Here is a 22,877-nt window from a genome sequence, read left to right on the forward strand (position 1 = left end):
TGACTACTTCTGAGGGAGATTATTTCAGAATTCAGAAAAACAAAAAGGGAAAGAAACCACATGATCACCATTTATTTACTAAACATTATGAATACAAAGAAGTAAACAAAGGGCAAGAGAGATAGCAGAACTTGGTATCAAATAAATACTACCAGCAAAAAGCATACTGATGAACCTCAAAGGAGAAACTTGACTGAGCACTTAGTGAGAAAGGCTTCCCGTGGAGGAAACAGAGCTTGTGATGGCTCCTTTAGAAAAGGTTTATAAAACAAAAGCAAAAAGAGAGAGACAGAGATGAGGTTACAAGCCTCCCTGAGCATAGAGGCAGAATGCTGACACGATACTGCTGCACAGGGCAGCGACAAGAGAGGGTGGCAAGGGTCAAATTGTGAGGGGTGAAGGAATTTGGGAAGGCACAGAAAAACTGGAGGCTAAAATGTGCTTTAGAAAGATCAATCTGACAGGAACATGTAGAGTATCAAGAATAAAGTAGGGGTTAACAGTGAGGACAACACTGCAACAGTCAGGGACTGTGGTAAGAGGAGTGGAATTATTGTAACAGCACTTATCAAGTTTGATGGGTACAGCTGTAGTTTTGGAAATATTAATAAGCATTTACATCTATCCAGCCACTTGTGTCAGAAGTAGAGGTGTATACTCCCAATAATCCCCACACTGCAGTAAAGAAGGAATTAGAACCATGTAGGTCTATCTGCTTGGCCCACCAACACCTATGTTTCTTTCTGGCCATTCCACAGAACAGAACGCACAACCTTCTTCCTATCAGCTCCAGAGTCCAGAGTTGAGGCAAAGATAAGAAACTTGAGGCTGACTCGCTTTCCTTTTAATCTTGGGTGAGCTGTCCAGAAAGAGTGCTTGCAGACACGTTATTCTCATTTATCTACTGCCACCTAGTGTAGATATGAAATTGTTTACCAATGAAAAATACAATCTGGTTTTGCCATCTGAAACTGGAATTGCTCAAAAAACCACTAAATCACATGGAAATGGTTAGCATTTCTCATAGAGAAATCCTTGAGCTTCTATGAGCTGGGAAACTTTTGATGTAACAATAGTTTACCGTATTGTACCACAGTTGCTGCCATATACATTAAATGGAGCAGGAAATTCTTACTAAGTAAAAGTTTACAGTCTTCTCTGAAAAGAAAATATGCTGAGGCAGTGACACTTACAGTTGAGTTCTTTGCAAGCTAACCTCCATGAATATTAACAGTACTATCTCTCCATTTTTATTAAAGGAAAGAACGCTTCAATAACTACAGTTGCCTTGAAATGGGGTTGGCTGCCTTATGAAAGGCTGATTTCTCCATCACCAAACAAGGGATTCATGCATGAGGGAGGGTTAGTATACACGACCTCACCAATACCATCCCACTCTGAGGTTCTGGTGTATCCATCACACTGAGGAGTCCATGAGCACAAACCCTGCTCTGACAAATTCTGAAGGGCAAGAAATATGCCCATCTTGTTCACTGCTGCACACTCTAAAGCTAGTACGATGTCCAATATCTGTTAACAGGATGAGATTAACTTTTTATTCTACTGAAGCACTGCATCAAAATAGTTAAAGGTACAGAATGGAACCAGAGTGACTGGGTTGGAATTCTCATGTTGTTACTTACTAGCTTTAAGATTTAATTCACAGACTAGGAACCAAGATGGCAGAGTAGGAGGACGTGCTCTCACTCCCTCTTGTGAGAACACCAGAATCACAACTAGCTGCTGGACAATCATCAACAGGAAGACACTGGAACTCACCAAAAAAGATACCCCATATCCAAAGACAAAGGAGAAGCCACAATGAGACGGTAGGAGGGGTGCAATCACAGTAACATCAAATCCCATAACTGCTGGGTGGGTGACTCACAGATTGGCGAACACTTATACCACAGAAGTCCACCTGCTGGAGTGAAGGTTCTGGGCCCCATGTCAGGCTTCCCAACCTGGGGGTCCGGCAACGGGAGGAGGAATTCCTAGAGAATCAGACTTTGAAGGCTAGTGGGATTTGACTGCAGGACTTCAACAGGACTGCGGGAAACAGACTCCACTCTTGGGGGACACACACAAAGTAGTGTGCACATCAGGACCCAGGGGAAGGAGCAGTGACCCCAGGGGAGACTGAACCAGACCTACCTGCTAGTGTTGGAGGGTCTCCTGAAGAGATGGGGGGTGGCTGTGGCTCACCATGGGGACAAGGACACTGGCAACAGAAGTTCTGGGAAGTACTGCTTAGGGTGAGCCCTCCCAGAATCTGTCATTAGCACCACCAGAGAGCCCAGGTAGGCTCCAGTGTTGTAGGCTCCAGTGTTGCCTCAGGCCAAACAACCAACTGGGAGGGAACCCAGCCCCACCCATCAGCAGTCAAGCATATTAAAGTTTTACTGAGCTCTGCCCACCATAGCAACAGCCAGCTCTACCCACCACCACTCCCTCCCATCAGGAAACTTACACAAGCTTCTTAGATAGCCTCATCCACCAGAGGGCAGACAGCAGAAGCAAGAAGAACTACAATCCTGCAGCCTGGGGAAAAAAAACCACATACACAGAAAGACAAGGTGAAAAGGCAGAGGGCTATGTACCAGATGAAGGAACAAGATAAAACCCCAGAAAAACAACTAAATGAAGTGGAGATAGGCAACCTTCCAGAAAAAGAATTCAGAATAATGATAGTGAAGATGATCCAGGACCTCAGGAAAAGAATGGAGGCAAAGATCGAGAAGATGCAAGAAATGTTTAACAAAGACCTAGAAGAATTAAAGAACAAACAAACAGAGATGAACAATACAATAACTGAAATGAAAATTACACTACAATGAATCAATAGCAGAATAACTGAGGCAGAAGAACAGATGAGTGACCTGGAAGACAGAATGGTGGAATTCACTGATGTGGAACAGAATAAAGAAAAAAGAATGAAAAGAAATGAAGACAGCCCAAGAGAGGTCTAGGACAACATTAAACACAACAACATTTGCATTATAGGGGTCACAGAAGGAGAAGAGAGAGAGAAAGGACCTGAGAAAATATTTGAAGAGATTATAATTGAAAACTTCCTTAACATGGGAAAGGAAATAGCCACCCAAGTCCAGGAAGCGCAGAGAGTCCCATACAGGATAAACTCAAGGAGAAACACTCCGAGACACACAGTAATCAAACTGGCAAAAATTAAAGACAAAGAAAAATTACTGAAAGCAGTAAGGGAAAAATGACAAATACCATAGAAGGGAACTTCCATAAGGTTAACAGCTGATTTCTCAGCAGAAACTACAAGCCACAGGGGAGTGCCATGATATACTTAAAGTGATGAAAGGGAAGAACCTACAACCAAGGTTACTCTACCCAACAAGGACCTCATTCATATTAGATGCAGAAATCAAAAGCTATACAGAGAAGCAAAAGCTAAGAGAATTCAACACCACCAAACCAGCTCCACAACAAATGCTAAAGGAACTTCTCTAACTGGGAAACACAAGAGAACAAAAGGACCTACAAAAGCAAACCAAAAACAATTAAGAAAATGGTCATAGGAACATACATATCGATAATTACCTTAAACGTGAATGGATTAAATGCTCCAACCAAAAGACACAGGCTTGCCGAATGGATAGAAAAACAAGACCCATCTATGCGCTGTCTACAAGAGACCCACATAAGACCTAGGGACATATACAGACTGAAAGTGAGGGGATGGAAAAAGATATTCCATGCAAATGGAAATCAAAAGAAAGCTGGAGTAGCAATACTCATATCAGATAAAATAGACTTTAAAATAAAGAATGTTATAAGAGACAAGGAAGGACACTACATAATGATCAAGGGATCAATCCAAGAAGAAGATATAACAATTATAAATATATATGCACTCAACATAGGAGCACCTCAATACATAAGGCAACTGCTAACAGCTATAAAAGAGGAAATCAACAGTAACACAATAATTGTGGGGGACTTTAACACCTCACTTACATCAATGGACAGATCATCCAAAATGAAAATAAATAAGGAAACAGAAGCTTTAAATGACACAATAGACCAGATAGATTTAATTGATATTTATAGGACATTCCATCCAAAAACAGCAGATTACACTTTCTTCTCAAGTGCGTACGGAACATTCGCCAGGATAGATCACATCTTGGGTCACAAATCAAGCCTCAGTAGATTTAAGAAAACTGAAATCATAGCAAGCATCTTTTCTGACCACAACGCTATGAGATTAGAAATCAATTATAGGGAAAAAAACGTAAAACACACACACACGGAGGCTAAACAATACATTACTAAATAACCAAGAGATCACTGAAGAAATCAAAGAGGAAATCAAAAAATACCTAGAGACAAATGACAATGAAAACACGATGATCCAAAACCTATGGGATGCAGCAAAGCAGTTCTAAGAGGGAAGTAGCTTTATAGCTATACAAGCCTACCTCAAGAAACAAGAATAATCTCAAATAAACAATCTAACGTTACACCTAAAGGAACTAGAGAAAGAACAAACAAAACCCAAAGTTAGCAGAAGGAAAGAAATCATAAAGATCAGAGCAGAAATAAATGAAATAGAAACAAAGAAAACAATAGCAAAGATCAATAAAACTAAAAGCTGGTTCTTTGAGAAGATAAACAAAATTGATAAACCATTAGCCAGACTCATCAAGAAAAAGAGGGAGAGGACTCACATCAATAAAATTAGAAATGAAAAAGAAGAAGTTACAACAGACACCACAGAAATACAAAGCATCCTAAGAGACTAAGAGACTACTACAAGCAACTCTATGCCAATAAAAGGGACAACCTGGAAGAAATGGACAAATTCCTAGAAAGGTATAACTTTCCAAGACTGAACCAGGAAGAAATAGAAAATATGAACAGACCAATCACAAGTAATGAAATTCAAACTGTGATGAAAAATCTTCAAAGAAACAAAAGTCCAGGACCAGATGGCTTCACAGGTGAATTCTATCAAACATTTAGAGAAGAGCTAACACCTATCCTTCTCAAACTCTTCCAACAAATTGCAGAGGAAGGAGCATTCCCTAATTCATTCTATGAGGCCACCATCACCCTGATACCAAAACCAGACAAAGATACTACAAAAAAAGAAAATTATAGACCAATATCGCTGATGAATATAGATGCAAAAATCCTCAACAAAATACTAGCAAACAGAATCCAACAACACATTAAAAGGATCATACACCATGATCAAGTGGGATTTATCCCAGGGATGCAAGGATTCTTCAATATATGCAAATCAATCAACGTGATACACCATATTAACAAATGAAGAATAAAAAGCATATGATCATCTCAATAGATGCAGAAAAAGCTTTTGACAAAATTCAACATCCATTTATGATAAAAAGTCCTCAAAAAGTGGGCATAGAGGGAACCTACCTCAACACAGTAAAGGCCATGTACGACAAACCCACAGCAAACATCATTCTCAATGGTGAAAAACTGAAAGCATTTCCTCTAAGATCAGGAACATGACAAGGATGTCCACCCTCACCACTATTATTCAACATAGTTTTGGAAGTTCTAGACATGGCAATCAGAGGAGAAAAAGAAATAAAAGGAATACAAATTGGAAAAGAAGAAGTCAAACTGTCACTGTTTGCAGATGACATGATACTATACATAGAGAATCCTAAAGATCCCACCAGAAAACTACTAGAGCTAATCAATGGCTTTGGTAAAGTTGCAGGATACAAAATTAATGCACAGAAATCTCTTGCATTCCTATACACTAATGATGAAAAATCTGAAAGAGAAATTAAGGAAACACTCCCATTTACCACTGCAACAAAAAGAATAAAATACCTAGGAATAAACCTACCTAGGGAGACAAAAGACCTGTATGCAGAAAACTATAAGACACTGATGAAAGAAATTAAAAGATGATACCAACAGATGGAGAGATATACCATGTTCTTGGATTGAAAGGATCAATATTGTGAAAATGATTCTACTACCCAAAGCAATCTACAGATTCAATGCAATCCCTATCAAATTACCAATGGCATGCTTTAGGGAACTAGAACAAAAAATCTTAAAATTTGTATGGAGACACAAAAGACCCTGAAAAGCGAAAGCAGTCTTGAGGGAAAAAAAAAGGAGCTGCAGGAATCAGACTCCCTGACTTCAGCCTATGCTACAAAGCTACAGTAATCAAGACAATATGGTACTGGCACAGAAACAGAAACATAGATCAATGGAACAAGATAGAAAGCTCAGAGATAAACCCACGTACCTATGGTCAATGAATCTACGACAAAGGAGGCAAGGATATACAATGAGAAAAGACAGTCTCTTCAATAAATGGTGCTGGGAAAACTGGACAGCTACATGTAAAAGAATGAAATTGGAACACTCCCTAACACCATACACAAAAATAAACTCAAAATGGATTAGAGACCTAAATGTAAGACCGGACACTATAAAACTCTTAGAGGAAAATATAGGAAGAACACTCTTTAACATAAATCACAGCAAGATCTTTTGTGATCCACCTCCTAGAGTAATGAAATAAAAACAAAAATAAACAAATGGGACCTAATGAAACTTCAAAGTTTTTGCACAGCAAAGGAAACCACAAACAAGACGAAAAGACAACCCTCAGAATGGGAGAAAATATTTGCAAACGAAGCAACAGACAAAGGATTAATCTCCAAAATATACAAACAGCTCATGCAGCTCAATATTAAAACAACAAACAACCCAATCCAAAAATGGGCAGAAGACCTAAGTAGTCATTTCTCCAAAGACATACAGATGGCCAAGAAACACATGAAAAGCTGCTCAACATCACTACTTATTAGAGAAACACAAATCAAAACTACAATGAGGTATCTATCGCCTCATACCAGTTAGAATGGGCATCATCAGAAAATCTACAAACAACAAATGCTGGAGAGGGTGTGGAGAAAATGGAACCCTCTTGCACTGTTGGTGGCAATGTAAATTGATACAGCCACTATGGAGAACAGTATGGAGGTTCCTTAAAAAACTAAAAATAGAATTACCATATGATCCAGCAATCCCACTACTGGGTATATACCCAGAGAAAACCATCATTCAAAAAGACATATGCACCCCAATGTTCATTGCAGCACTATTTACAGTAGCCAGGTCATGGAAGCAACCTAAATGCCCATCGACAGACGAATGGATAAAGAAGATGTGGCACATATATACAATGGAATATTACTCAGCCATAAAAAGGAATGAAATTGGGTCATTTGTTGAGACGTGGATGGATCTAGAGACTGTCATACAGAGTGAAGTAAGTCAGAAAGAGAAAAACAAATATCGTATATTAACGCATGTAATGTGGAACCTAGAAAAATGGTACAGATGAACTGGTTTGCAGGGCAGAAGTTGAGACACAGATGTAGAGAACAAACATGGAAACCAAGGAGCGAAATGCAGGTGGTGGTGGTGGTGTGATGAACTGGGAGATTGGGATTGACATGTATACACTGATGTGTATAAAACTGATGACTAATAAGAACCTGCTAGGCTTCACTGGTGGCGCAGTGGTTGAGAGTCCGCCTGCCGATGCAGGGTACACGGGTTCGTGCCCTGGTCCGGGAAGATTCCACATGCCGCGGAGCGGCTGGGCCCATGAGCCATGGCCGCTGAGCCTGCGCGTCTGGAGCCTGTGCTCCACAACGGGAGAGGCCGCAACAGTGAGAGGCCCGTGTACCACAAAAAAAAAAAAAAAAGAAAAAAAAGAAAAAGAACCTGCTGTATTAAAAAAATAATTAATTAAATAAAATTTAAAAATTAAAAAAAGATTTAATTCACATGTGCCTCAATTTCTCATGGGATAAAAATGGTGCTTGCTTTATAGAGTTTTAAGGAAGATTTAATGACAATTTGTGTAAGGCTATTAGAAAAATGTTGCATGTGTTAGATATTAGTATTATTACTGCTATTATTATTATGTAATCTCTGAAGAACAGTTTTTGAGGTCCAAAACAGTGTAGACATATAGCACAGCTAGAACTAAATTACAAAACTGATAGAGGAGTGGTCTTTTTTTTAATCATAAATCATAATGTTTCAACCTTAATAGAAGGTTGAGATAAAACCCAATCTCAGACTCCAAGACTTAAAATTGATCACTTGTAGTTTTGAACTATGAATCGTGGCCAGACTACCATAAAATATCATTATACAAATATTTGGTTAAGTTAAAGGAAGTTTTCCTTCCTGATCAATGTCGTACAGAATTTCCTATGCAATGTGTAGATTAAGGTAATCTCAAGTGGCCATTACAAAATTAGAAGCCATCAAAACAATTATTTTATTAACAAATTCTTTTTAACAAACTAACCATTACCCCTTCCTACAATATTCGGCAACTCTCCTAGCATAGCTATTTTGATGCCTTTTTGTCACCAAGATCTACCACCATCCCTTAGAATGGCTCTACGTCTTCCCATCAAAATATGCAAAAGGGTAGGGAACTGCTTGGGAGAAAAGTGTCAGGCACACACATTAAGTTAGTTCCTCCTTCAAGAAGGAAAGTTTGGTTTTGTCTGGGCGGCTGGACTAGGCAGTCCAGCTCGTGACAGTCTGAAGAAGACAAAGTCAGCACAAATTCGTGATGTGCCATTGAGCAATGCAGGCAGGGTTAAGATACCTTGTTTTAAAAGTGGGCTTCTTTCCCACCAAAAAAAGCAAGAAGTTGTTCTTATGTTTTAATTAAGACAGAGTGCCCAGGCCAGGAGCGTTACAAAGGCTCCCCAGTTAGATGAGCAGAAAGGACAGAGGAGGGGTCTGACACAGCAAGGGAAAGGATTTCATGCTTCCTGCCTTCTTTCATGTGGCCTTCTTCTCTCATTTATTCTAAAAGCAATCTGGCTATCACCCTCTCTATCTGTGTAGGAATTAGTAATTTATATCTGTAGTCAGCTGGTACCCAAGGTCTAAGACTCCACAGGATTCCCCACCTTCAAACAAGTGATGACTTTAAGGCTGACAAATGGATGGCTTTTGCAAAAGGCCAAATAATTTCACCCAGAAGACTGAGATTATATGCGATTCAGATGAGCCTCACAGAAAACACAATAAAATACAAATCATAGGAAAGCTATGTTACTTCAAACTCAGAAATGAAGTATTCGTGGTTACTGTAAAAAGAGAAAGCTGGGGAAATTAGATTATTTAGATGCCATTTATTTCACATCTTCTAATAATACATTTTTATTCCTTTAGTCAGGAATTCTGACCTCAAAAAAAAAAAAAAAGTTTAGCGCTTCCCTGGTGGCGCAGTGGTTGGGAGTCCGCCTGCCGACGCAGGGGACACGGGTTCGTGCCCGGGTCTGGGAAGATCCCACATGGCACGGAGCGGCTGGGCCTGTGAGCCGTGGCCGCTGAGCCTGCGCGTCTGGAGCCTGTGCTCCGCAATGGGAGAGGCCACAACAGTGAGAGGCTGGCGTATCGAAAAAAAAAAAAAAAGGTTTACTAGTTTCCAAATATTTCCAAAGTAACATATGTAAGCTGACCTTGCCTAAAGCTTTGGAAAAAAAAAATCTAATCCATCAAATTTAGTATTTCAAAGTAAAATTTGCTAATCTTAAATGAGCACAGTACAACTTCTGATTCATACTATTCTAAATGATATTTAAAAATTTATAGTCTTTTGGCTCTAAGAGGGATTCACAGACCTTACTTTAAAAAATAATTTGATATTTAATAATTATTTATTCATAATATTAAAGATGTTCTCTGTCCAGAAAACTTTACACCCTTGCTTTATTATAAGAGATTTTAAGGGAAAAAAAAAATGAACAGTTGGTTGTTCATATGCAGAATCGTGTATCATAAAATCTCTGGCATTTCATATCACAAAATCTGAATTTTGACAAATATTAAGTCATACTGTATACTTAATTTAAGCAGATAATAAATGTAAAGTGCCCAGGTAGTAACTGATATTTAATAAACGTTCAATACTCTCTATTACGTACTGGCATCTAGTAAGAACCAAGCCTTTTGGTAAATATGAAAAATAAAAATAGTAAGTAGAGTTGTAGAGAATATCTATGTGCACAATCTGTATACTCTCCCGGGACATTTCTCTCATCACTGTCCTGTATACAAACCATATTTAGAGTGGTAAATCATGATTACTTGTTTACGCTTAGGGAGACAGAGCATTGGTTCCCCCAATCATCTTCTGTAACTAAGATAAGGGAAAGAAATGGATAATGACTCTTTATGAATTGGTCTCTGATCCCCTAGGATTAGAAACTGACATTCACTTTCTCAGAAGTGCCATTTTCGAAAATTTTTGTGGTAGATAAATGATAGATACTACAGTTGCTACTATAAGTTTATTTCAGTCCCCATTCAGTGAGTATGTATGAGTGTGTACAGATAATTTAAACTGTACACAGAGGCTGACTTTCTTAAGGCAACAAACGTAATTCAGTCACAGTGTTCAAGATTCTGTATACTGTAACTGAGGTGTAACTCCAAGATGAAAAGCCAGTTTTTAATAGATTTTTTAAGGGTATATGTGAAAAATATGGGTTGAGAGTGGCTCTGCATGCCCTGGGTCATCTTGACCTAGCCATAGAAAGCAACCCAGCTGGTTTTACTGCTTTCTGGCTCCACTGTCAGAGAAGAGCTACTTAGAGAACTTGTTGACACTTTAAAGGAAGTCTAGGGCTTCCCTGGTGGCGCAGTGGTTGAGTCCGCCTGCCGATGCAGGGGACACGGGTTCGTGCCCCAGTCCGGGAGGATCCCACATGCTGCGGAGCGGCTGGGCCCGTGAGCCGTGGCCGCTGGGCCTGTGCGTCCGGAGCCTGTGCTCTGCAACGGGAGAGGCCACAGCGGTGAGAGACCCACGTACCGCAAAAAAAAAAAAAAAAAAAGAAAGTCTAGCACTCTTAAGTGAGCTGGGGCTGAGAGTAAATCACAGAGAAAATGGCTTGAATCCTCAGTGCTGAGGCAGTGTGATGTCATGGAAGTATAAATGAATTAGGAGTAAGGAGACCTGGGCTCAGCCTGCAGCTCTGTCACCTACCACACTGGAAAGGTAGGTGGCTAAGCGGATGAGAGGGCAGCAGCAATGTTGCTGATCAGGCCCAGCTAAGCTACAGAAATACTAGAATAAAAAACACCAAGAGTCAATAAAACCAGCTTAGGTAAAACAAGAAAAGAAAACTCAAGTTAAAATATATTTCACATATATTTGATGTGAACGCATGGGATCACAGGGGATCAACAAATGCATCCATAATTGCAGAAACTGAAACAAAAATGTGGTGAACCACGAATTACATTACATTCTTTCTTTCAAAGAAATGAAAGAGGGGGAAATGATAATACAGTAAGTGGCATGAAGATGTAGTAAAGCACAATGGTAAACACTTTAGTTAGAAGGTCTGGAAAGATGGTCGGAAGTTGGAGAGGACAAAAATTATAGCAAAGAACTGAAAATAAACACTACCATTGAAAAACAAGGAAAGAAATCCCCAAAATGTGGCTAGATTAAACAAAATCTAAAAAACAGTCTAAAAGAATTAGAAGTTTTAAAAACTTAAATTTATGCATGCGTGCACATGCACACACCCATACACAAAACCTGAGACTAAAAGAAATACCTTGAGGTAAGAGAAAAGGCTAAGACCAAGGAAACCAAAATTAAAGAACTGACATGGGGTAAGGAAGCCAGAGACCACAGAAGGGGGTCTGGAACTACAGCATGAATAACAAGCAGGAGGTGGCTGTGAACTGCCACTCAGGAATAATATCTTAAGAATTTTTAAGCATCTACTTGAAAAGCAAAGAAAGACTCTGCCAGTGATTGGGAAAAAAATTCAGATGAACAGATAATAGTAATTCCTGATATCTGCTCTTTCTGAGAGAAAAAACAACTTAAGAAGAATCATGCAATGGGAATTCCCTGGCAGTCCAGTGGTTAGGATTCGGCGCTTTCACTGCTGTGGACCCGGGTTCAATCCCTGGTTGGGGAACGAAGATCCCACAAGCCAGCAAAAAAAAAAAAAAAAAAAAGAATCATGCAAAATGGAAAGAAATAGACTAATACCAGCAAAGTACCCAGCAAAGACGGAACTTTTTTCTTTGAAGAGAGTAGAACATTTAAATCTATAGGACCTAAGGGAACTTGCCAACAAAAATTTACAGCTAAACAGATAATTATATACTTGAAAATATATGTTGGCAAACAGTAAAATGGTCTCAACTATTAGGTTTAATGCTTAAGTCTCTTCTTTTTACTGTTCATAAGACCTTTTATTTTTTTATTGTAAAAGGGCTTCAAGATACCTATTTCAATAACTGCTCTAAAAATTCTTGCCCTTCAGCCCTGTTCTCTTGACAGCCATCACATGAGCTCCCTAAACGTGCCTAGAATATGAAGCCAGCTCAGACTTTACAGTCATCAGAGGTCTTAGATTTGATTCCTCATTTCCATTATTATTAACACAATTTTTAAGTTTTATTTCTAAATCTTCAAGAAGCAAATATGAGAGGCTTTAGTACTATTACACACTACCTTATTTACAGTTTTATTTTATTAGTGAAAATAATTGTTTCTTGAAGTGCTGCTGTTTTAAAGCAGGACTAGGTTTCATCTAATTAAGTATAATTTCAAGCATCTAGTTGACCAACAGCCCCAAAGTGTACACTTAACAAATGGTAGGGCAAATATGCACAAAGTACTCACTTCAACAGTTTCAATTTTTCCCTCCCGGGGATGTGGTGTCCTTGGGTAGATATCGAGAAGATGTGGTGGTGAATCAAAGTGTAATCTTTTGAGGTTTCTTTTAATAACGTCTTTACAATTCAGTTCATCAAAGTTAGTCTTCCACAATAAGACCTATACAAATTAATCAGGTTGGTAGTTATTGACTTGCATGTACAAGCAGTAGAAGTAAATTTTTTAAAAAATGAATATATAGAATTGTCTCTCAAAATAGTCAGGAAGGCTAGATATATATTCTGACAACATTACATCTCAACACTTTTTTTTTTTAAAGGGTGATAGGGAGAGATTTAGCATTTCAAATTGCCTTTATGTCCAGTTTAAAATTCATATTAAGAAAATAACTTATTATCTTAAAATCCTCTTTTATTTTTCCCAAAGCCCAAAATCATGTTTTTGGCTTTACTGTCCACCTTATTCAATAAATCTGGCTCTGAATGACTTTTGGTCATTTCAAATAAATGCAGATTTGCTATACAAACAATTTAATTTTACCATCCTCAAGGAGCTTAATCAACATTTGAAAAACAAGGCATACAGACAATAGATTAGGCAATAATTCAAGTGAAAGGGCCACACCAATATTAGGTATTCAGTAAGTGTCAGTTTTATGTATTATAATTAAGTGTAAAGATGAGCAAAAGAAAGTAACTGCTATTTGAGTTCCAAAAACTATCAGAACTGGAAGTATTTCAGCTATGAGACAGCAGACTTCCTGGCACTAAATTAAAATATAAACTCATTGATAATCATCTTAACATACACAAACTAGCTGGTTGTAAAAATCTTAGCTAAGGTCTCAGATTCCATGCCCCTAACCAAATCAAAGAGGGAGCCGAGAGATTTACAAACCTGTGCATCTGCACCTCCTGATGTAAACAGCTCTCCACCTTTTGAAAATGTAACAGTGAAGACAGGCCCCTAAGAAATAAAGGGAGATAAAAGAAAAACTTACTTGGTAATGTGTTCTCATGGCCAAGAAGGCCGTGAGTATTAATTTTTCATCCTAACTTGTGCAGACTATTTATGCAATGTCTTGAGAACATATCCAGCTGTTAGTAACTTATGCAGGCAAAGAGAATCAAAGAATCAACCCAATTACATTAAAACATCTATAAATGATACTAAGTGAAAAAAGAGATGCTAATAAAAATGAGAAAATACACTCTTCTCCCCTTTAAAGAAAAGCTTGTGCATAGGTAAGTTAGTAAGAATTTCTGTTAAGATTTTCTGGCTTTGGATTCTTTATTCAACAAATCACTAGCAGAAACTGAATGATAATTCTGTAGGTGATGGGAATGAGGCTGCATGAACAAAGCTTATTTCCTGACCACAACAGGCTTCACTGAGTTCTCCCTTCATGTGGGCAATATTGAGCCACTCAAAGTTTTAAGAGCAGGACATGGATAGAAGAGCTGTGATTGATGAAAATTGATATCACGATTGTGAGAATGATGAGTTGGAGTCAGAACAAATGGTTGCAGGGCAGTTAGGAAGTTACTGCAATTATCTAGGTGAGAGGTAACAGGAACACGAAATGGAGCAATGGCTGTGGAGCTGGACAAGACTATACCCGGCACAGTCACAACATGACCTCTAGGTCAATTTTCAGTCAGGATAAGAGTAAATCTTCCTCATTTCAAAAATATTCGTATACTGTTTGTTTTTAATATGTCCTTAATCTATGCAAGAAAATCTTGAAGGAAAAACATCTTATATTTTTCAGGTAGACCATCCCACAGACTCAGGTTATTATAGCCTCATAAACACCTTCACCTCCAGACTGTGAAATATTCCATATTCATGTGTAGTGCTTTTATCCTAAATTATTTTATTTATCTTTTTTCTATTACTCTGTCCTTCTTCCATGGATATTTTAATCTTTGGCCACTTTTATTTGTTGTTCATCCAGCCTAAATCCATGGGTACACATATATCTGAGCTGGTTAGTGTCTATTTCTGCTTCACTCTAACACAGCTGCAGAACAAATGATAAAGCAAGCAGGAAGTCCGGCAGGATACATGAAGGCAGAAAAAAAAACTTCTCCCTTAGACCACAAAACCCATTCTATTTCTGGATATAAATAACTTATACTTGGTTAAAAGGAAGTACCTAGTACATCTTATTAAAAAAAAAAAGAGGATGCATTCTAAAAAATTTAGAGAAGTTTGAATATTTACCCAGAAAGGAAAGATAGTTTCTACACTTAAAAAGTTTTTCTTTAGTACATTATATACTAGTGTATATGTGTGTTTGTGTGTGTGTGTGTGATTGAATAGGCTCAATAGATAGCACCCCACTTCCCCACTGGTTTCCTAAAACAATTGAAAAATAAGACAAAAGAAATATTATCTTTCTTACTGATGAAGGCTTATAAAGAGAAAATGTGGCTTTATCTGTGGGCAACTGGGCTTTCTAGGACTGAATCCCAGAATGAGTCAGATTTGAGTACCCAGTCACAGGCAAGGCTGGACAAGGGCAGGCCTCCCCACAAGAAATATCAGAGGAAAACCATACAGACAGGTACAGGCTCCCAAGAGTAGAAGGCATTGGGCTCGACTTGTCAAATTTCTCCTTCTAAACTCGCCAATCAGATTAGTGAAAGGATAGAGTGAGGGGGTGTGGAGGCTAAGAGGGTCAAAGCTAGTGGGACAGCCTCCACATGAGGGGAAGGATCAGAAGTAAGAAAAACATGTATCCATCACCATTTAACTAGTCAAACCTATACTACATACTGAGGAAGATAGCAGTAAAGGATTAAGTTAATATCCACTGAAAGATACACATTGATTTTGACATGAATTACAATAAATAATATTTATTTAAAGATAAAAAATAATATTTATTTTAAAATAAAAAACATAGCCTTGGAAGCAAAAAAAAAAACAAAACACATTGTGGTAGCAGCAATGTGTGCTACACTTGGAAAAATAATAAAGCCATATAATAAAATGGATCAAAACTTTTAAAGATATATTATTTAAGAAGTAAAAATCTTACTGTTCATACCGTATGTCCTTGAAGTGTATATATAAGCCTTCCTTCTAAGAGGTCCAGAATCTTAAGCATACCATCTGAAGAAGCAGTGATGAGATAGTTACCCGAAGGATGGAATGACACACAATTAACTCCACCGCTGTGAACTGATTTGTAGAAAATTAAAGCAAAAAGTTCAGAGAATAATTCTTAATTCTAGAGATGCCCCTTTACCCTATTAGCAATACCAGGCTGAAAGAATCAATTCGGGGCAATGTCTCCACAGCAACCAAAATTCCACATAGCTCATGACACAGAATAGCTTTACAAATGAGAGTAAGTCATGGAAGAATGATCTTAATAAACACATAACTATAAAATCTTCAGATATATTACCAATATAAGCAACCATTGATTACCACCAGCTCACATAAGGTATACACCTTAGTCTTAAACTAAATTTAATTACCAGTTAGTTGCTTGGGTCAAGGGGTGAAGAGTATGGAGATATATGTGGAGAAGGGCAGTCTTGCCAGCTTGAGAATTCATTTCTGGACAACCTCCTTCCAATAGGAGGCAGCATAACACAGCGATCAAAAGTTTGTTCATCACTGTATTTTATAAAAATGTACTTTATAAACAGAAAGTCCCACATCAGTTCTATCAATATTTTAGCAAGTAACTTAGCCCCTTTAAGCCTCAGTTTCCTTATCTTTAAAGTGGAGGTAACAGTAATACCTCTTAGGGCTGTTGTGAGGATTTAGCACAGTGTCTGCTACATTATAGTTATTAAGAAAGGGAAACGTGGGGCTTCCCTGGTGGTGCAGTGGTTGAGAGTCCACCTGCCAATGCAGGGGACACGGGTTCATGCCCCGGTCCGGGAAGATCCCACATGCTGCAGAGCGGCTCGGCCCGTGAGCCATGGCTGCTGAGCCTGCGCGTCCGGAGCCTGTGCTCCACAACGGGAGAGGCCACAACAGTGAGAGGCCCACGTACCGCAAAAAACAAACAAACAAAAACCAAAAAAAAAAAAAAAGGGAAATGTGGATTTAATATAAATCTAATATACACTAAGAAATCAATTCATTTCTCTTTCAACTTCAATATATGGGCACAGTAGGATGTTGTTTTCTACCAGTTATAACACCTATCTGTGCTCAGGTATCTCCTTCTGAGTCAATTTCTATCCTGGATTCTTTTTTTTTTTGCGGTACACGGGCCTCTCACTGTTGTGGCCTCTCCCGTTATGGAGCACAGGCTCCGGACGCACAGGCTCAGCGGCCATGGCTTACGGGCCCAGCCGCTCCGCGGTACATGGGATCTTCCAGGACCGGGCACGAACCCGTGTCCACTCCATCGGCAGGCGGACTCTCAACCACTGCGCCACCAGGGAAGCCGTATCCTGGAGTCTTATACAAAGCAGATAATTAAGTTTGAAAATCTTACAGTAACCTTTTTTCTTCTTCTTTATTATTATTATTTTTTTTTACAGCCCTGGCAGCATTTTTAAGGTCCCTCCACCCCCTTCTGTACGCTGGCCTCTACTCCAGCTCTTCTACTCTAACTCTTCTCTAGTCAGTTCAAAGTCAGCCTATCTTTCTCATTAAGAGGGCTAAGCCACACTGAGAAGGATAGTCTGTCAGCGTTAAGAACTTCCTAGAGGAGCCCATTTTACAACTGAATTTTGTTATGGAAATTGTTACCTTGATAATGCTGGAGTAACTTGTTCACTCTTATATCCCAGATTTTCACGGTATGATCAGAACCTGCTGAAGCTATGCATGTACCATTAGGGTTAAAATCCACAAAATTTGCAAACCTAGGAGGAAAGAATAAGATGGTCTAATAGTTTGATTTCTCTTTACTCTCATTTCTTTATTTGAATTGTAATAATTAAATGTCTCCGTATCAAACTAACCCATATAAATGCAAAAAGAGAATGGACTTACCCTACAAAATCTGAGAAGTTATTAACACATTGCTTATTTGTGGTATCCCAGATTTTAATAGTTTTATCCTCACTACATGATACAATTAGTCTTCCATCAGGTGAAAACCTGGAAAGCATAAGAAAGATAATTGTTCTGGAAGGCTCCTGACAATCACCCCCACCCCCACCATGACATACACATGACATGCATGTACATACATATTAAATACCCTAGGCCAGTGTTAGCACACCACGCAGCAAACTCCTATTCTGCTACCAACACCTTTTCCAACTAAAAATAAGCACAACGAATGACACTGATAGACCATTAAAAAGATGAAAATATACTATACAGATTAACTGAGAGTATTTTAACCTTTTATTCTTTTATATTTAAATAATTTAGTTTCAAGGTAGTTTCTGTCTGAGGTCTGCACTGCTTCCAAGCCAAGTACCTTGTTTTTGGGGTTTTTTTTGTTTTTTTTTCTTTTTGTGGCATGCGGGCCTCTCACTGTTGTGGTCTCTCCCTTTGCAGAGCACAGGGTCCGGACGCGCAGGCTCAGCAGCCATGGCTCACGGGCCCAGCCACTCTGTGGCACATGGGATCCTCCCGGACCGGGGCACGAACCCGTGTCCCCTGCATCGGCAGGCGGATTCTCAACCACTGTGCCACCAGGGAAGCCCCAAGTACCTTGTTTTTTAAAAGTATTCTCTATTTCTTTCTACTGTCATTTTCTGGTGTTATCCATATGACCCAAGAGAGCATCTATTACTCATCCTACCAACTCTACAGTGAGGCTTTTTGTAAGAAAAGAACTGGTGTGTTGAGAATTAAAATTGAATGCTATCATCAACAAAAGAACCAACTCCTCAAGCCTGTAACTTCCCGGATTGGGGAGGCCAGAGAGCTCCAACAGACTGAAAATAGGATAACTCATTTATACAAAACTGAAGTTCCTTCAGAGACACACCTATTATCCACATGCCCCATTAAAAAACAAATGAGAAAATTCTCAGACATCTTGTCTACTGCTTTTATACTCTTTCCCTTTAAAATCCTTTCCAAGGTTATTTTTCTCTCTTAAGTGCCTTTTTAGAATGGAGATAGAAGAGCAGAAGGCTGAAAAGAAAATGAAAAAGTTTAGACTATTAAGAAACTATGGAGCAGAAGCAAAAAGAACTACAATTGTGCAGCCTGTGGAACAAAAACCACATTCACAGAAAGATAGACAAGATAAAAGGCACAGGGCTATGTACCAGATGAAGGAACAAGATAAAATCCCAGAAAAACAACTAAATGAAGCGGAGATAGGGCAACCTTCCAGAAAAAGAATTCAGAATAATGATAGTGAAGATGATCCAGGACGTCGGAAAAAGAATGGAGGCAAAGATCGAGAAGATGCAAGAAATGTTTAACAAAGACCTAGAAGAATTAAAGAACAAACAGAGACGAACAATGCAATAACTGAAATGAAAACTACACTACAAGGAATCAATAGCAGAATAACTGAGGCAGAAGAACAGATGAGTGACCTGGAAGACAGAATGGTGGAATTCACTGATGTGGAACAGAATAAAGAAAAAAGAATGAAAAGAAATGAAGACAGCCTAAGAGACCTCTGAGACAACATTAAACTCAACAACATTGGCAATACAGGGGTCCCAGAAGGAGAAGAGAGAGAGAAAGGACCCGAGAAAATATTTGAAGAGATTACAGTCGAAAACTTCCTTAACATGGGTAAGGAAATAGCCACCCAAGTCCAGGAAGCACAGAGAGTCCCATACAGGATAAACCCAAGGAGAAACACATTGAGACACACAGTAATCAAACTGGCAAAAATTAAAGACAAAGAAAAATTATTGAAAGCAGCAAGGGAAAAATGACAAATACCATAGAAGAGAACTCCCATAGGGTTAACAGCTGATTTCTCAGCAGAAACTCTACAAGCCAGAAAGGAGTGGTATGATATACTTTAAGTGATGAAAGGGAAGAACCTACAACCAAGTTACTCTGCCCTGCAAGGATCTCATTCAGATTCAATGGAGAAATCAAAAGCTTTACACACAAGCAAAAGCTAAGAGAATTCAACACCACCAAACCAGCTCCACAACAAATGCTAAAGGAACTTCTAAGTAGGAAATACAAGAGAACAAAATGACCTACAAAAGCAAACCAAAAACAATTAAGAAAATGGTCATAGGAACATACATATCGATAATTACCTTAAACGTGAATGGATTAAATGCTCCAACCAAAAGACACAGGCTTGCCGAATGGATAGAAAAACAAGACCCATCTATGTGCTGTCTACAAGAGACCCACATAAGACCTAGGGACACATACAGACTGAAAGTGAGGGGATGGAAAAAGATATTCCATGCAAATGGAAATCAAAAGAAAGCTGGAGTAGCAATACTCATATCAGATAAAATAGACTTTAAAATAAAGAATGTTACAAGAGACAAGGAAGGACACTACATAATGATCAAGGGATCAATCCAAGAAGAAGATATAATAATTATAAATATATATGCACTCAACATAGGAGCACCTCAATACATAAGGCAACTGCTAACAGCTATAAAAGAGGAAATCGAAAGTAACACAATAATTGTGGGGAACTTTAACATCTCACTTACACCAATGGACAGATCATCCAAAATGAAAATAAATAAGGAAACACAAGCTTTAAATGACACAATAGACCAGATAGATTTAATTGATATTTATAGGACATTCCATCCAAAAACAGCAGATTACACTTTCTTCTCAAGTGCGCACAGAACATTCTCCAGGATAGAACACATCTTGGGTCACAAATCAAGCCTCAGTAAATTTAAGAAAATTGAAATCATATCAAGCATCTTTTCTGACAACAACGCTATGAGATTAGAAACCAATTACAGGGGAAAAAACGTAAAAAACACACACACATGGAGGCTAAACAATACGTTACTAAATAACCGAGAGATCACCAAAGAAATCAAAGAGAAAATAAAAAAATACCTAGAGACAAATGACAATGAAAACATGATGATCCAAAATCTATGGGATGCAGCAAAAGCAGTTCTAAGAGGGAAGTTTATAGCTATACAAGCCTACCTCAAGAAACAAGAAAAATCTCAAATAAACAATCTAACGTTACACCTAAAGGAACTAGAGAAAGAACAAACAAAACCCAAAGTTAACAGAAGGAAAGAAATCATAAAGATCAGAGCAGAAATAAATGAAATAGAAACAAAGAAAACAATAGCAAAGATCAATAAAACTAAAAGCTGGTTCTTTGAGAAGATAAACAAAATTGATAAACCATTAGCCAGACTCATCAAGAAAAAGAGGGAGAGGACTCACATCAATAATATTAGAAATGAAAAAGAGGAAGCTACAACAGACACCACAGAAATACAAAGCACCTTAATAGACTACTACAAGCAACTCTATGCCAATAAAAGGGACAACCTGGAAGAAATGGACAAATTCTTAGAAAGGTATAACCTTCCAAGACTGAACCAGGAAGAAATAGAAAATATGAACAGAACAATCACAAGTAATGAAATTCAAACTGTGATTAAAAATCTTCCAACAAACAAGAGTCCAGGACCAGATGGCTTCACAGGCGAATTCTGTCAAACATTTAGAGAAGAGCTAACACCCATCCTTCTCAAGCTCTTCCAACAAATTGTGGAGGAAGGAACACTCCCAAACTCATTCTATGAGGCCACCATCACCCTGATACCAAAACCAGACAAAGATACCACAAAAAAAGAAAATTACAGACCAATATCATTGATGCATATAGATGCAAAAATCCTCAACAAAATACTAGCAAACAGAATCCAACAACACATTTAAAGGATCACACACCATGATCAAGTGGGATTTATCCCAGGGATGCAAGGATTCTTCAGTACATGTAATTCAATCAATGTGATACACCATATTAACAAATTGAAGAATAAAAACCACATGATCATCTCAATAGATGCAGAAAAAGCTTTTGAAAAAATTCAACACCCATTTATGATAAAAACTCTCCAGAAAGTGGGCATAGACAGAAGCTACCTTAACATAATAAAGGCCATATATGACAAACCCACAGCAAACATCATTCTCAATGGTGAAAAACCGCAAGCCTTTCCTCTAAGATGAGAAACGTGACAAGGATGTCCGCTCTCACCACTATTATTCAACATAGTTTTGGAAGTCCTAGCCACGGCAACCAGAGAAGAAAAAGAAATAAAAGGAATACAAATTGGAAAAGAAGAAGTCAAACTGTCACTGTTTGCAGATGACATGATATTATACATAGAGAATCCTAAAGATCCCACCAGAAAACTACTAGAGCTAATCAATGACTTTGGTAAAGTTGCAGGATACAAAATTAATGCACAGAAATCTCTTGCATTCCTATACACTAATGATGAAAAATCTGAAAGAGAAATTAAGGAAACACTCCCATTTACCACTGCAACAAAAAGAATAAAATACCTAGGAATAAACCTACCTAGGGAGACAAAAGACCTGTATGCAGAAATCTATAAGACACTGATGAAAGAAATGAAAGATGATACCAACAGATGGAGAGATATACCACGTTCTTGGATTGGAAGAATCAATATTGTGAAAGCAATCTACAGATTCAATGCAATCCCTATCAAATTACCAATGGCATGTTTTAGGGAACTAGAATAAAAAATCTTAAAATTTGTATGGAGACACAAAAGACCCCGAATAGCAAAAGCAGTTTTGAGGGAAAAAAACGGAGCTGCAGGAATCAGACTCCCTGACTTCAGACTATGCTACAAAGCTACAGTAATCAAGACAATATGGTACTGGCACAAAAGCAGGAACATAGATCAATGGAACAAGATAGAAAGCCCAGAGATAAACCCACGCACCTATGGTCAACGAATCTATGACAAAGGAGGCAAGGATATACAGTGGAGAAAAGACAGTCTCTTCAATAAGTGGTGCTGGGAAAACTGGTCAGCTACATGTAAAAGAATGAAATCAGAACACTTCCTAATACCATACACAAAAATAAACTCAAAATGGATTAGAGACCTAAATGTAAGACTGGACACTATAAAACTCTTAGAGGAAAACATAGGAGGAACACTCTTTGACATAAATCACAGCAAGATCTTTTGTGATCCACCTCCTAGAGTAATGGAAATAAAAACAAAAATAAACAAATGGGACC

General features: G+C 38.3%; 1 protein-coding gene across 3 annotated transcripts in view; it reads right to left on the reverse strand.

The window, feature by feature from the left end:
* POC1B (POC1 centriolar protein B) overlaps nt 1–22,877 on the reverse strand; it is a 104,199-nt gene that overhangs the window by 37,856 nt on the left and 43,466 nt on the right. For 2 of the 3 annotated variants that reach the window (XM_067697513.1, XM_067697511.1), the window contains exons 5-9: nt 17,693–17,800; nt 17,447–17,562; nt 15,777–15,910; nt 13,619–13,687; nt 12,728–12,880 (exon numbers count right to left, since the gene is read on the reverse strand). In XM_067697513.1, the coding sequence (XP_067553614.1) occupies nt 12,728–12,880; nt 13,619–13,687; nt 15,777–15,910; nt 17,447–17,562; nt 17,693–17,800 (580 nt within the window). The remainder of the gene's footprint in view (nt 1–12,727; nt 12,881–13,618; nt 13,688–15,776; nt 15,911–17,446; nt 17,563–17,692; nt 17,801–22,877) is intronic. The other variant, XM_067697510.1, reaches the window with a different exon arrangement.

This window comes from Pseudorca crassidens, chromosome 11 (assembly GCF_039906515.1).
Source record: "Pseudorca crassidens isolate mPseCra1 chromosome 11, mPseCra1.hap1, whole genome shotgun sequence".
Classification (NCBI taxonomy): domain Eukaryota; kingdom Metazoa; phylum Chordata; class Mammalia; order Artiodactyla; family Delphinidae; genus Pseudorca; species Pseudorca crassidens.